At 45.4% G+C, this 15,774-nt stretch overlaps 1 protein-coding gene across 2 annotated transcripts; it reads right to left on the bottom strand.

Moving 5' to 3' along the window:
* Positions 1-6,902: 6,902 nt before the first annotated feature.
* On the bottom strand, positions 6,903-15,767 carry MGME1 (mitochondrial genome maintenance exonuclease 1). Of its 2 annotated transcripts, none has more exons than XM_082670245.1 (5): positions 15,471-15,767; positions 13,816-14,393; positions 10,461-10,680; positions 7,582-7,714; positions 6,903-7,194 (listed from the first exon to the last, which is right to left on the bottom strand). In XM_082670245.1, the coding sequence occupies exons 2-5, from the start codon at positions 14,324-14,326 to the stop codon at positions 7,033-7,035; spliced, it is 1,026 nt and encodes a 341-aa protein (XP_082526371.1). In that variant the 5' UTR covers positions 14,327-14,393; positions 15,471-15,767; the 3' UTR covers positions 6,903-7,032. The 2 variants fall into 2 exon arrangements, with proteins under 2 accessions (XP_082526371.1, XP_082526372.1); XM_082670246.1 differs by having other exon boundaries at positions 15,632-15,767.
* Between the last annotated feature and the right edge of the window lie 7 nt (positions 15,768-15,774).

Genomic DNA, 15,774 nt, shown 5'->3' with positions numbered 1-15,774 from the left:
GGCTCAGGCAACCCCACATCCCAGGGTGACACCTTTGGTGCCAGGTGGGGAGGGACAGCAGCCCAGTGGCCCTGGTGACCAATCAGAGGGTCCTGGCATTGGAAGTGGTCGGAGAGGCCCCTGGCCCTGCCTCCTTGCCCAAGTCGTGTCTGGCTAGCTCCTTGCTTTTAAGACCACACGGGTGGGGAGTGTGCCCACACTTTGTCACCTGTGCCAGTGATTAAGGAGCAGACCATCCCTTCCTTGCGCCCACTTCTTCATGCCTGGCCTCAGGGAATATCCTGATGACCTGCTCTGTTTACACAGTAGCTTACAGATTAAGAAGCAAAGTGACATACATGCTCATGATTGGTTCTTACAGCCACTCTGTAAGGCAGGTAAGAAGTTATTAGCTTTGGGAAACCAAGGTTTCCCAAATGCCAACGGATGGGCCCGAGGTGACGTAGCCAGGACGTGGCAGGTCCAGGAGGCACACCCGGGTCCTTGTCCCATGTGTCTCCCTCGTTTTAGAGCCCCCCAGAGGCCCAAGGGCTGTCACGAGGGTGGGAGGGGGCTAAACAGGCCATTCTCTCCCTCTGGTCTCTGGTCCGGCCTCAGCATTTCCCAGATGGCTTGAGACCATATTGTGTGCTGCCCATGTGCTGCTCTAAATAACACGAGCACGCAGTGAAAAAGGCCTCTTTTCTCTCCGTATTGAGAAGAAAACCGCTGTAGGCTGTACCTTTTGGCCCTTCTTTTGCTCGAATACCCTCTTTAACCAAGAGAAAGCAGGCCTCAGATTTGGCCTTCGGAAAGCAAGGGAACTGAGTTAGAATGAATAGCACTGTTTTGTTTTTCTTGTATTTATTATACAGCTGCCTTCTGTTTACAGCAAGTCATAGCTGTTTTTCAAGGTGGTAGTGAGATACAGTTTGCTTTTGAAATAAATTTCTTTAAATAAGAAGAGTGAACCTGTTGAAAGAAAAACATCGTGTAAATAATTGTCTAAGTGGGGACCTCCCTGGTGGCACAGTGGTTAAGAGTCCGCCTGCCAATGCAGGGGACACGGGTTCGAGCCCTGGCCCTGAAAGATCCCACATGCTGTGGAGCAACTAAGCCTGTGCACCGCAATGAAGAGTAGCCCCCGCTCGCTGCAACTAGAGAAAGGCCGCGCACAGCGCCAAAGACCCAACGCAGCCAAAGATAAATACAATAAATAAATTTATTTTTAAAAAATTGTCTAATGGCCCTCTCATATGGTAAAAGAGCTGGTGGTGGCACAGGAGTGACTGAAGTTTAGGAAATACTCGTATCCAATAGAGATTAAACATCTTCATTATTCATAACAATAAAACAGCTACTGCTGAGTATCGGTTATATGCCAGGGACTTTAAATTTGTTATTTCTAATCTTTATAAAAACCCTATGAAGTAGTTACTTTTTAGAATAATCTTTTACTTTTCTTTTTTTAATTTATTTTATTTTTTGGCTGCATTGGGTCTTTGTTGCTGAGCGTGGGCTTTTTCTAGTTGCAGCAAGTGGGGGCTACTCTTCGTTGCAGTGCGCAGGCTTCTCATTGTGGTGGCTTCTCTTGTTGCAGAGCATGGGCTCTAGGCACGCGGGCTTCAGTAGTTGTGGCGTGTGGGCTCAGTAGTTGTGGAGCGTGGGCTCTAGAGTGCGTGCGGGCTCAGTAGTTGTGGCACACAGGCTTCATTGCTCCGCAGCATGTGGGATCTTCCCAGACCAGGGATCGAACCCATGTTCCTTGCATTGGCAGGTGGATTCTTAACCACTGGACCACCAGGGAAGTCCTAGACTTTGTTTTCTATTTTTAACTTTCACTATCCCATTCATTTAGTGACAGTACTGACTTAAAGACATGTTATATGACATTTCAGCAACACTGCTTTTTTGACACCCTTATCTTCCGTGGAATATTTTTGTACAGATCCATTAACAGGTATCTCTGTCTTTGATGAACAGTATCTAACATTTTCGTGCACTCATCTTCCTCAGCTGTGATCTTAGAACTCTTCACAGCAGACAGTCCAAGACCCTGGCTTGGAAGGACGTTTCACTGGGGCTCAGATCAGCCCTCGGAGGCAGTTTGCGGGCACAGCCCTGACGCCCACCTGCTCCTGAGCCTCCTCCCCTGGAGGATGAGGGTCGCTCAAGGAAAGCCTGCCCGGCTGGAGCCACAGAATCCCGCCACTTTATAAACAGCCTCGTTCCTAATCTACCTCCCTGCTCCTTTCTGAGCCAGCAACCCAGTCCACTGGCTGGAAGATTCTGTCCAGAACTGTGCAGACGGGTCTCCATGCCGATGCACCAGGAAAAGTGAGGACAGAATCACAAGCTGCCTCAAAAGGGGAGAAGAGAAGAACTCTCACGCAGTTGCTTCAATTCATACCAGCTGTGAGTGACTAAAATGCCCAGTTTATCCCGAGGTATACGTGGGTCCACTCACATTTGGCTCTAGGCCCCTAACTGCACTCCACTTCTCCCACCACTAGATGGCAATCCCGTTTTTAAAAATTAATTAATTAATTTATGTATTTATTTTTGGCTGCGTTGGGTCTTCGCTGCTGCGTGCAGGCCTTCTTTAATTGCGTCCAGCGGGGGCTGCTCTTCGTTGCGGTGCGCGGGCTTCTCATTGCAGTGGCTTCTCGTTGCAGAGCACGGGCTCCAGGTGTGCAGGCTTCAGTAGTTGTGGCACGCAGGCTAAGTAGTTGTGGTACACGGGCTTAGTTGCTCCGCAGCATGTGGGATCTTCCCGGACCAGGGCTCGAACCCGTGTCTCCTGCATTGGCAGGCGGGTTCTTAACCACTGCGCCACCAGGGAAGCCCGGCAATCGTGTTTTTTTTTTTTTTTTTTGGTTTTGTTTTTGTTTTTGCGGTACGCGGGCCTCTCACTGTTGTGGCCTCTCCCGTTGCGGAGCGCAGGCTCCGGACGCGCAGGCTCAGCAGTCATGGCTCACGGGCCTAGCCGCTCCATGGCATGTGGGATCTTCCCGGAGCGGGGCACGAACCTGTGTCCCCTGCATCGGCAGGCGGACTCCCAACCACTGCGCCACCAGGGAAGCCCATCGGCAATCGTGTTTTAAAGCAGATTTTATTCAAGCAATAACACTGTTGAAGTTAAAAAGTAAAAAATAACTGTTTTCACCCCATTATGTTGGAATAAGTCTTAAACCCTTTTGTGAGTGAAGATGAGGGAAAGCAGGACGTTTCAGCAGCCACTGGTGGGCGCGTGAGCTGACATCGCAGTTGTCCGGGGACTGGGCAGTGATGCTCACGCCCTGCACGTCCTGGGACCCGGCAGACATGGCAGGTCTCACCCTTGATAAGGACGAGGATGGCCAACATGTACTGTGTTCCTGCTGTGTGCCAGGCACGAAGCCTCATTTAATCCCCACAACTCTAAGAAGTACTATTATTTCCTCTCAATTTACAAATAAGGAAGTCAGCCGCAGAAAGGTCAGGTAACTCGCCCAAGGTCACAGAGCTCGCAAGTGGCAGAGCCACAATCCACACCCTGCTTCCCCTGCGCTGCACACGGCTCGTGTTCCAGGAAACAGGTACACCTGGGGGTGCTCACTGAAGCACTGTCTGCAGCAGAGAAACGCTGTTGGTCTAACAGCCCACGGGCGAGACCGTAAAGCACAAGGGGACAAGGCAGGGCGCTTGGGAGCCGTGCGCTAGATTTAGTGGTGGTCAACCTGGATGATCTCAGAGACTGATGTTGAGACAGCAGTAAAAACCAAACACAAAAATTAGAACTGTGTTATTCATGACGACCAGCACAAGTATAAGTAGTAAGACTATAAAAGGATACGCTCAAAATAGTGCACCCCGTTTATGATGGTGTTTGTCTCAGGGGAGAGGCAAGTGGGATTAGGGAAAATAGCTTTTATCTGTAGTGTCTATTATCTTTTTTCTCTCTCTCTTCCTCCCTCCCTCTTGAGCAAAAAGGAAAAAACTCAAACCCTACTCTAACTCAGAAAAGCATTTTATGATTGATCTTCACAAACACATTTCTTTTTTAAAATATTTATTTGGCTGCGCCGCGTCTTAACTGCGGCATGCAGGATCTTAGTTGCGGCATGCAGGATCTTAGTTGTGGCATGCAGGATCTTAGTTAAGGCATGTGGGATCTAGTTCCTCGACCAGGGATTTAACCCGGGCCCCCTGCACTGGGAGCGTGGAGTCTTACTCACTGGACCGCAGGGAAGTCCCCACGAACGCAATTCTTACACCTGACAGCTGTGACTGTCAAGGCAACAGGCGAGCCTTTGCTCAGGCAGGGTATCTCCCCAGAGATTCCCCCAGGCTCCCTCCTGGGGTGTAAATAGCTCATGAGTTCAGCAGGTTAGAACTCCAGCCACAGCACATCTTCGTTAACCTGGAAAAGAAGGATGGAGGGAAAGGAAGGGAGCCCGGGAGAGTCAGTTCTGCCTTTTACTTAGTAATTGGTTTGCCTTAAGACAGTGCTTCTCTTTAGGACACCAGCTCCAAACAACTGAGGTGTTTCTTTAAACATAAAAGTTCCAACTGTTCCCTTGCTTCGCTTTTTGTGTGTAGGAGGAGGGTAGGGTAGGTTAAATCAAATGTTTAATTGCTCAGGTGGAAAGGTCAGTGATTAAAACAAATTTCCCCCCTCCAAGTTTTTCTAAAGCTGTAGGCAAATTGGTTACCTAGAAACACAATGACTTATGACTAACCGGCCTCCTGTATTGACCAGGGTCAACACATATGAAACCATAGGTCATTCGTTGACAAGTTTCCCTAGAACTCTGAAAGGTTTATAGAGGTTAATGTTCCAAGATTAACGGGGGCTAATGGCTCTGAGCAAGAAGCCAGGTCTGAGGGGAAAAAAATCGAAAACTGGTTTTTAGTGCCAGCATGGAGCTTTTGCCAGCTGCCAAATGCATTAATAAGAATGTGTAGGGAATTCTCTGGTGGTCCAGTGGTTAGGACTTTGCACTTTCACTGCCGGGGCCTGGGTTCAATCCCTAGTCGGGGAACTAAGATCCCACAAGCCACACAGCCGGGGGGGGGGGGGGGGGTGGAGGGGGCGGGGAAGAAGTGTAGAATTGCAGAGGAAAGGTGGAATAGGTTGGCGTGCAGATTAGCTTTGACTCTAACGGATTGGGATTGCCTCAAAGCTCAGGACGGTACGGCTCTGTTCTGCACTTCTGTGAGGAGGCCTCCTCAGAAGAGCAATCTCTACTTCCTTTCACAAATACTTTAATTATCCTGTTGCAAATCCTGTTTCCCTTCCCTGGAGTTTAACATGCCACATCGCTTAAGGGAACAAGTGGTTCCAAATATTAGGAACACCCACGGTAGTTCTGGAAGAGCTGTGACTCCGTGAGAAACTTCCTCTTCTGCCGTAGTAGTGAGACAAGCTCTTTTCAGTTGACCTCCCCGGCTCAGGGGACTGAGAGCCTCCTTCACTGGTGAGCCTGAGGCGTGTGGCGGATGCAGGGAGGAACCGGTGCAGTTCCGGGGGCCTTAACTGTTTTCACTCTCACCACGCCTTCCCGGTTGGACTGAGGGTCTTTCATGGAACAATTCGTGCCACCTCAGCTTGGGAGACTTGGGACAGAGTAACAGGTCCGAGGTGTGTTTATCTTAAGCCGAGAGAACCTGCTGGGTCTGGGCTCCCCACCTCTAGGGTGAGGCTTGGTGGAGCAGTGGCCACACCTGCTGGGACAACTCCGAATGCTCTCACTTGGTTTCTGACTTTGGAAATTACAGGTTACAGGAATATACGCTGCTTGAAAAATATGTGACGTGTGTGGAGTCAACACCAGGTCTCCCTCAATCCTCCCCCCTCCTACCCGAAGCTTACCTTCTGTGTGAGGTGACCATGGTCAAGGGCACCTCCTTCGTGTGTGCATGTACATACAACATGCCCCAGAGGTACTGGGTCAATGGTAAAATTCTGAATTTAGAAACAAAATCTAAACAATTCCAGGTTTGTGAAATCACTCTATAAATGCACAAATTTAAATAAAAAGCAAAACCAAAAGCCTCATTCCTTAATCACATCTTGTATTTTATTTCTTATAATTAATGGCTAATGAAGGAAAAAAGTGTTTGTAGCATCCTACTATTTTAAGACAGCAACTGTAACTTAAATGCTAATCTACTCCATAAAACAGGGAGCCTTCCCCCAGGGCTGTAGTGGGCGTTTATTAAGTCTCCCGAACCCAGGGGCAACTAGTCAGTTTTATTACTTACCAAACATAGGAAAAAATTACATGTTATTATTGTTTCCCATAGCTGGAAAATTCCACAAACAATACATTTTCTCCATGTACACAATCCCTTGACTCAAACCAGAAGCTAGCTACCAAAATACCTACAATTACGATTCTCAGACTAGAGCCTGGCTGCTTCTGAGGGTTATCTGGTGGGATGCCAAGGGGCACTGCCCACAATAAGGTGAGTGTGCTCCATCTGTCCAGAGAGCAATGTCTACTTGAGGCTAAGGAATCATGTTTATTTTTCAAAAATGTCAAATGGAAGCTTTTTCCCCCAAATGAAATACAGGGAACCACATACATAAAACAAGTTTTAGGAGCCGGCACTGGCAGCAGTGGTTGGCTGATAGGAATTCTCACTGCACACATACCCTGGGGTGCGCACAGCTCCCCCCCGGTGTACCCAGGGGAAATGCTCGGCACACCAAGCCTCACCGCCCTGAATCTCTCAGTTCAAAGACTGGGCGCCCTGCCTGGGACACAGAAAGGTCTATGGGGGTCCAAGAGCCACCAACACTGTGCCAGTGTTGCTTGCCTTTTTTTCGGGTAAATGCTAGTCAGAGGTAGCAGAGCTGGTCTTTTATGTGCTTAAGTCCAGCTCTTTAAATTTAACTTTTCTGGCTTTGCCTTTTTGGTTGCAATAAATTTCAACAAATTACTAGTTCTGCTTGTGTTACTGCAGCTCTCAGACCCTGTGGCACCTCGTTCCAGATCACAGGAAACAGCGATACATGTTCCCAAACTTTGAGAAAGCTCTGAACGTTCCCACACAGCTTCCTGCCCTTTAATCTAGTTTCTGAATATTCTGGTTCTTTTCCTTCTTTGTATATTCTTCTAGTCGAAGAAGCCACTTTGCCCAGTACTGGGAGCAGAGCTCTGCGTCCATGAAATGTGGGTGGGCAGGGGACCCGTCTTTGTAGGCAACCACGATCAAGCCGCACTGAACCTAGGAAGGAACACAGGGCAATTCCAGCATCTCCACAGTAGCAACAGAGTTGAGGTCCATTTCCTTCTTACTCCAGGGCACACTCAGAACAGAACAATCTACAGTAACAGCTCCCAACTCAATTTCTAAGGCGGGTGGATGAAAGACTGCCCCAGGATACACAAGAACACAAAGATGACAGTTAAGATGCTAAAGAATGGACTGTGATCGTTAAAGATTAACAACAACAAAAAGCCCAGGAAGAGGGGGAAAGTGCTTTCTGAAGTGGTAGAAGGACAGCAACAGAGTAAGCAGTGGGTTACAAACAGAATAAAACCTTAAGGAGGGAAGGAGCTATAACCCAGCATCGAGCAAAGCTTTAAGTAAGCGGAGGCTCCGCGTCCTGACCTGAAAGCTGTAGTTGATGTCATGGTTTATGGCACCAACATACGCCACGACTTGCAGCGGGTTGTCAAATGTATTTTGGATGAAAGGCTTTCGCTTCTCCGATGTCTTCCAATCAATCACACACAGCTTGCCCCTAAAGAGAAACCAAAGGAAGCCCTTGAAGGTAATAGTGCACACTAAAACGCTATTAGGCTAAGCCTCTTCTTACACAGTTTGCTACTTGTCACCCAATGACTGTTGCTTCTATTCCCCACATTCCAAGAAGTCGGCTCTCCTGAGCTTTACTTAGGGTTGAAGAGGTGTGACGTTCTCTTTCCTTTGAGCCCCTCATTCAGGTCAGCCACGAGGTATGACGGAAGATGCTTCCTAAGTGCACCCATGGGAGCTGCAGGTGCGGGCCCAGGTGCGAGTGCTGGGAAACAACTCCTCCAGCACAAGCTTCTAAACTTTCTAGACGTTCCTTTGGACCTCCATGGTTTAACAGTTGACAAGGGAATTGAAACTTATTATCTTAGTTGATTTGGCTTCAAACGTCTATCAGAATGAACCACAACAGACCAGTAGCAAAGTCCCCATCGTAAAGGACTAAGCATCGTGGTGCCTCAGAAACCAAAGCTGGAGTTCAAATCCATCAACACTTAACAGGCACCAACTATATGCAGAAATATAAATAAGAAGACCTGGTCCCTGTCCTAAAAGTTTACACACAGGGTAGGGATATTACTCTTAGGGATATTGGGAAAATAGAAAACTTCCTGCCACTTTTTTTAAGTTAAATAACCAGTACATCCCCCACCCCCACCCCATCCCGGTGGACTTTTACACTTGCCAAGCACAGATGTCAAAAGGGCTGCAGGGTGGGTGCACTGAGAACCGGTGATTCTCAAAGGGCTCTATCTGCTCACTTCAGCTTCAAAACCAGCAGTGTAGAGGGAGATCTGCACAGAGCTACCTTCCTGTCACCGTAGCACTAGATTACAACTTATGCAAGGTATTTATAAAATCTATAAAGTCTAGAATAGCACCGTCTAAAGAAATAAAATGCGAGCTACACACATTATTTAAAATTTTCTAGTAGCTACATCCAAAAAGAAAAAAAAAAGATGAAATTTTAATATTTTATTTACCCCAACGTATCCAAAATATCATTTCAATATATAATTAATATTAAAAAGTTATTAATGAGATATTTTACATTCTCTTTTGTACAAAGTCATTGAAATCTAGTTTGTACATTTACAGCATACCTCTGTTTGGACTGGCCACAGTCACGTGCTTAATGATGGCCTTTTATGGCTAAAGGCTACTCTACTGGACTGTGCAGGTACAGAGGTAACATGTCATCTTTATAACTGTTTTCTATTGCTGTAGAGCTTGACAATCTATGCAAATGAAGAGAGGGCCCCAGCATCCCCAGGGCACTACCATTCCCAGTTCTCTCTCTTGAAAAAAATCAAAACACCCTACAGTAAAGACTTCTGCCACGTACCACTGTTTCTAGCAATGTACTATAACTTGTAGAACTTAATAACATGGAAAAAAACTTAGTAGTATAAACCCAAATTAAAATTGTAATGAGACAGTCCACAAATAGCTCTTTAACAAATAAAAAGAGCTAATTTATTTTGCTCAGCCTAATTTATTTTGAAATGCAGGCTGAAATGACAAAACAGTGTTAAAACGCATGTTCCCTGTGGCCCCGCAATTTCCCTTTTAGGTCTGTACCATAGAGCAACGGTTTGCTATCCTGGGTGCAAGTGACACATGCCTGGAAAATTTAAGAAGTATTCACGCCCAGGCCTACTTCAGATCAACGGAATTTATCCAAACCTCACATATCATTCACCAAAACAAACAAACCAACGAACCCGTGCGCCTGCCAAGAGAAACTCACGACAGAATAGGAGGAGACACGGTCATTGCTGTAGTTTGTAACTGAAAAACTAGAATAACCTGAGTGCTCCCAACAGGGAACTGGATATGGTTCATTCATACCCAACAGAAGTTAAAAAGAGAATAGGATCAAGAGAGAATAGGATCAAAATAATGTTGCTAACATTTACTGAGTAGATAGTGTGCATTTTAAGTACCGTACAGGGAATGTCTCATTTAACGTCTATAACAAACCTATGAAGTAGGTACTATTATTTGCCCTATTTTACAGATAAACAAATTGAGGTACAGAGAAGCCAAAGCCAAGTAAGTAGCCCAGGGTTAAGAAGAAAAGCCAGAAACCAAACTCAGGCAGCCTGTCTCCAGAGCCCAGTAACTTTTAACTAGAGTTCCAAGGGTTTCACTCACAGATTTTCCCCTTATCCTGTTGTATCGCTCATATGCTTTTTTCTTTCCTTTTTTTTTTTTTTGGGAATAGGGGTATCTGCAGGTTATATCTACCCTTGAAATCAGGAGTAAGTGGTGAAAACAGGAACAAAGCAGCAATTTAAAAGCCACGGGAAGCTTTATTAAGCTCAGAGTTCCTATCCATGTCAAACACAGCCTGGAAGCCAGGCAAAGAGTTGACTTTCAGGGCCAACAGATCAAGGTGCTATTTTTAGGGAAACAGGAAAGAAAATGCAGGAATCAAATTGGATCTCACGGCTGGTACTTTGCTAGGGGTGGGTGGGGGGAGGGGAGGGGAACATGCTGGAAAAAAGGCCATCTTAGGGATACTGGAAAGTTGTACCTTTTCTCCACGAAACACTTTGACTTCGGAATGTAGACAGATTTACAAGGATGAGATGGCTCTTACCTGATGTGACTTTACAGAGGCCACACCTTGAAGCAGGAATTAAAAGGAAAAACTAGCATTGGAAGGGAACCATGTGTCCCACCCAGAATGAATTCACCTCCACACTTGATGTAAAAAATTGAATACTTACTGATAATCAGCTACACAGTCCAGCAGACCTACATACTTTAGGGTCTCATGTTTAACAGCGCTTTCCAGAGCCTGCACTCCACTGACATCTCTCAGAACATGCTGGATACTTTGGATGTAGCCGGATTTGAGAAGATTTTCATCAGGCTCTTTTAAGTTCCCCTGGGGTGACAGTATGCTTTCCAAGGCTTCATGAAACTGTTTTCCTTGTAAAAACATGTCTGAAAAGAAAATCAGGGGAAAAGGAAAACAACAGCAATAACAAAAAAACCCCCAAACAAAGCTAATACTAACGAACAGATACTCTATAAAACTCTCAACAATCAAATTAAAAATTACATGAGTTACCTTTAAGTGACAACCCCTAAGACACCATATTTCAGCCTCTTGTGAAATACACTAAGAATGCACTTTGAAAACAAAAGGGACTAGTAGAGCTTAGATAATAAAATAGATTAAAATGAAGTATTTCTAGTAGCATTAGGTCAAAGCTAGAATTGAAGATCTGGGCTTACAGGACCACACCTAGTGAATTCACACAGAATTTAAGTGTGAATTTAAGTGTCCGTTTAATTTAGGTAACCAGTAAGTTAACTAGCTGTGATAAATATTAGGGAACTGTGCTTGTTTACAGTTCTTTTTACAACCAAATCTTAATTATGAACATAGGTGGAGGCATCCTTTTACCAACAGGCTTAGTGACTGGCAAAGAGTGAAAATCAAGGCACACACAAATTAATGTTGTGGGATTTGGGGCAGAGAGGAGGAAAATATATGACATTTTTCTCCTGCACTTTCTTTTAGGGCAAGAACAGCCTACGACAGTGGCTCTGTCCTGAATTTTTTTTCCTCGTACACTTTTTTTTTTTGGCCTCCATGTAGCATGTGGGTTCTTGGTTCCCTGACCAGCGATCAAACCCGTGCTCCTTGCAATGGAAGTGTGGAGTCTTAACCACTGGACCACCAGGGAAGTCCCTTCTCATACACTTTTAAGAAAAGAGGACACAAACATATTCAACAAATGCAAGAAACACTACATATTCACTTGACTTTTGATAAGGGAAGGAGAGAAAGAAAGAAAAAGAGGGTATTGCTGTGCTAAGCAGTGGCCTTGGCGCTTTCAAACTGTTAACTTTCAAACACAACAACCTGGCAAGATAAGATCATCACCCCCATTTTAATGAAGAAGGCCTAGGCAGTGCTGTTAATTTGCCTCAAAGCAAAATGCTGGCCTGGGGCCTGGCACCAGAGCCTAAGGTCATTCTGGTCCCTGACACAGCAGAGTGAGAGATGAAAAATCAGGAAGATACACACAGAAACAGAGCAGGAAATATACATGCTTGGAGACAGACCCACAGAAAATGAGGAAAACCATCTCATCTAATGAGGTAATGTCAAACCATATTACCTTTGTCAAGTATTTTTTACAAAGATTTTGAAAGGTCAGTTCTACCATTGGCAAAAAGTGGAATTGCTTCAGGGAAATTACTTGGAAAGTGAAGTGAAATTCAACTGAGGAAATAAGTTATTCTACTCCAAATTTACTTGGCTTAATTGGACTTATTAGCACATAAAAGGCCTACAAATTTAAGCCTTATGGAATTAAAACCTAGGGAAAAGAAGAGCAGTATTTATCTACAGACTAGTTTTACTGAAGCAGAACACAAACATATTAAAAACATGAAGGAAAAAAATTTGTTTATCAACAGCCAAGCAAATAGACAACTCATTCCCCACTGCAGTCTTAACCCCAGGGAGGTCTTCATATTTAAGGGGCAACAAACATGGGATCTGGGTTACAGAATCCCTTAGGATTGTAAAGCTGAGAACGTTAAACGTGATTAAACTTGTGAAAATAAATCTTAAAAGATTCAAGAGTTATCGCAGATAGCATCAAGTCAGAGTAATTCACTCAATTAAAGGAATAAAAGTGAAATGCTTTCAAGTCCCAGTAAATAAAACGTATTAAAAAAAAAAACACATGAGTTTCCTATATTCTGACTGACAGCGTGGATATTTTAGAATTTAAAGTCAGTGTAGGACTTCCCTGGTGGCGCAGTGGTTAAGAATTCGCCTGCCAACGCAGGGAACATAGGTTCGAGCCCTGGCCGGGGAAGATCCCACATGCTGTGGAGCAACGAAGCCCGTGCGCCACAACTACTGAGCCTTTGCTCTAGAGCCCTCAAGCCACAACTACTGAGCCCACGTGCTACAACTACTGAAGCCTGTGTGCCTAGAGCCCGTGATTCACAACAAGAGAAGCCACTGCAATGAGAAGCCCGCGCACCGCAATGAAGAGTAGCCCCCGCACACCGCAACTAGAGAAAGCCCGCGCGCAGCAATGAAGACCCAACGCAGCCAAAAGTAAATAAAATAAATTTATATAAAAATAAAAGGCAATTAGCTCCTGCATATAGTCCTTGCCCCAGGGAGCCAAGGAATTTACATGGGGCTCCGGCCTTGACCATTTTTGCCATGTCCAAGTGCCACCTAAATACTTTTTTCTTTAAAACACGTGACCACAGGTTTAATGTGTTATGCATACACACAGGTTTTTTCTAAGATGCCTCAAAATAAGTGCATTGCTCTTAAATTAAAAATTAAAGTTCTTGTGTACCACGAGGGGTACATGTACTGCTCTCTGGGAAGCATGGCCTAAGGAATGCTCAGTGTAAAACTTAGCTTCAACAACTATAATCCTGATGGGGGACCAGCTAATTCTCCTGTACCATTGGTCTTTTCTTTCATCTTGCTTTTGAATGGAATCTATTTTAAGAAAGCTATTCTCTTCACTTGTGTAAGAAGTTAGTGAGTTAGGAGTTGAAGGCTGAAGTTTATCAATTCAGTTCCTAATGAAGAACATCCGATAATCTCAATTTACTAAGACCTAAATACAGATCACATGTTCTGGCTTTTTGCCCATCTTTAAATTTATGAGTCAGTCTCTGCTGATAGGCAGAGCAAGGGGGTATTTACTAGATTCTGAACAGAATGCCTAGCAAACAACTAGAATTCCATTATGAAGCGATTGTCCCATAATCAAACGAAACAGGCAATTCTAATACTTAAGTTTGTACCTTATAAAATAAATGAATTTCATACATCTTTAGTCAAAGTACTTGATCTCTGTGCTTCAATTTTATCTGTGAAATGGGGATAATAGTATCTGTGCTTCATAGAGTTGTCATGAGGATTAAATGAGTTAATATATAAAAAATGCTGTTAATACTAATTATCATTTGAAAGTAGTTCCTCACTAGTTAACGTTAGAAAAAGAACAACTCATCCTTTTGACACTGGTGCTCTGTATTCTGGAAAACATAATAACCATACAGAATCAGGATTAAGAAAATTACTTGAAGTATATTCTGCAAAGCCATCCTCTCCCAGTTCCAGAATCATCCGACGTTTCCACCTCTCCAAACAGGAAATCTGTTCTGAGGTCATGGTCTGCTGAAGGATTCGGGTCACACTTGGTATCGTATTCCTTTGCAAAGGGATTTTCAAAGGAATTGTAGGATCATTTGTTGCATTTGGTTTTCCGCTTTTCTCTGGATTGAAGAGAGGACACCAGTTTCGTGGAACTCCTGCTTCTTCTTGCTTTGGGGCCTTACACTTCCTCACAGGTCCGTAGAGTAAAGCATCTTCCTCAAACAAAGACTGTGGCGCCTGAGCATGGCCTCTGAATGACAAGACAGACCTTACTAAATCAGAGTACTTTTCTTGGTCCACTTCTTCGTAAGGGTTCACTTTTTTCTTCCGGCCACACAAATAAGAGGAAGTGGAGAAGACCACACGGGGGGCTGGTTCTACAGAAAACCCCTTTGAACTTTTAAGCTGCCTGCAGATGGTCTGAAATACCTTCATCTTCAGATTTTTTTCACTTCCCTCTAGTCTACTTGTAATGTCGAGGACCTTTTTAATTTTCGCTTTCCTATCAAAGAGAAAAGTGGTGTTAGATATCAAATGTGTTAAATATTTGAACCATCAAAGCGAAAGCTGCAACAGTATGATATTGCACATTAAAATTGTATTCGGTACGCTTTTTCGACATGTTTAACAGAGGAAAACAAACCTAACTCCATACTGAATCTATTACTTTAGCTCTAACCTTTGTGCCCTGTTGCAGGGGGCTTAGTCTTTTCGGCTCTGCACCTTTTGGAAAAGTACGTTGCCTATAGCCTGAAATACACAGGAGAACCCATTCTCAAGGCTCTGACCTTTAAAGGTATTAACACTTTTCCAATCATATAGAGATTAAAAAGTTGCAGAACAGAAAATAACGATCTTGTTGCAGGTATATAGGAACACTGTGACCAGACCTGCGTGGACAGCTGTAAGAACAAAGGATTCTGGCACCAAGAAGTGGGCAACAAGCAGCCACACCCCCTCCCCTTTTAGTATAAAAGAAGCCTTAACTCTAACTGGGGAAGATAGTTCTTTGGGACATAAGTCCACCATCTTCTCTGGCTGCTGGCTTTCTGAATAAGGTCTCTATACTTTACCCTAACAGCTCATCTGTCAATTTATTGGCTTGTCCTGCAGCCGAGCTTGGACTCAGTAATACTCGGACAAAACTATTTCTAAAGGACCGGCACCTGTTAAACGTGAACTAGACAGCTTGGGGCCACATGTCCCCAGCTATGGAGCCATGTGCCGGCCACGAAGGTAGGCGTGTGTGAGACAAAGAAACACAGGACGCTCGAGGAGCGGCGACAGTTAACAGTGCCTCCACTCATCCCTAAACACCAGATTCTCTGCTACGTATCCTGCGTGGAGAGTTCTCATCTAACCCCTCACACCCTCCAAGGTGGGCACCACTGCGACCCGGCCCGCTCAAGACGCGGCACTCGCGCTCCTGAAGGGTCCCCATTGACCTGCCGGCTAGACGCCATCAGCAAGGCCCACCGCCCAATCTCCGCTCCGGCGGAGGCGCAGCCCCAGCGGGGACAGGACGGCGGCGGCCCCTCGGGCGGGCGTCAGAGTTAGGGAGGGCCGGCAGGGGAGGTACCTCGGAAGCCGGCGCGCTCTGCTAGCTCCAGGGCGCGACAATCCCGCGAGCAGGTACTTTCGTCAGTCCCGCGCTTTGCTCCAGACTTAGGCCCCGCCCCAGGCACGGCGGCCCCAGCATACACTGCGGTGCTCACGCCCCACCCCTAGCCCCTCGTGCACCTCAGTGGACACTCGAGCGATCCGTGGGGAGACCCTCCCCGCACGCAGAAGCGCGGGCGCCTCCAAATCTCGCCTTCTCTCTCTCTCACGAGATTTCGTTTACGTCAGAGCTCGTCGCCATCTTGGACTCTGACTGAATAATA

This window comes from Grampus griseus (assembly GCF_964374135.1).
Source record: "Grampus griseus genome assembly, chromosome: 14".
NCBI classification, from domain to species: Eukaryota; Metazoa; Chordata; class Mammalia; order Artiodactyla; family Delphinidae; genus Grampus; species Grampus griseus.
This window is presented reverse-complemented; position numbering and strand designations above follow the sequence as displayed.

Coding starts and splice junctions, on each gene's coding strand:
- MGME1 (XM_082670245.1), bottom strand. CDS start 14,326: ATGAAGGTATTTCAGACCATCTGCAGGCAGCTTAAAAGTTCAAAGGGG. Junction 10,681..13,815: donor CTTTGCAGAATATACTTCAA/GTAATTTTCTTA, acceptor TTTTCTTTTCAG/ACATGTTTTTACAAGGAAAA. Junction 7,715..10,460: donor GACTGTGTAGCTGATTATCA/GTAAGTATTCAA, acceptor GTTTCTCTTTAG/GGGCAAGCTGTGTGTGATTG.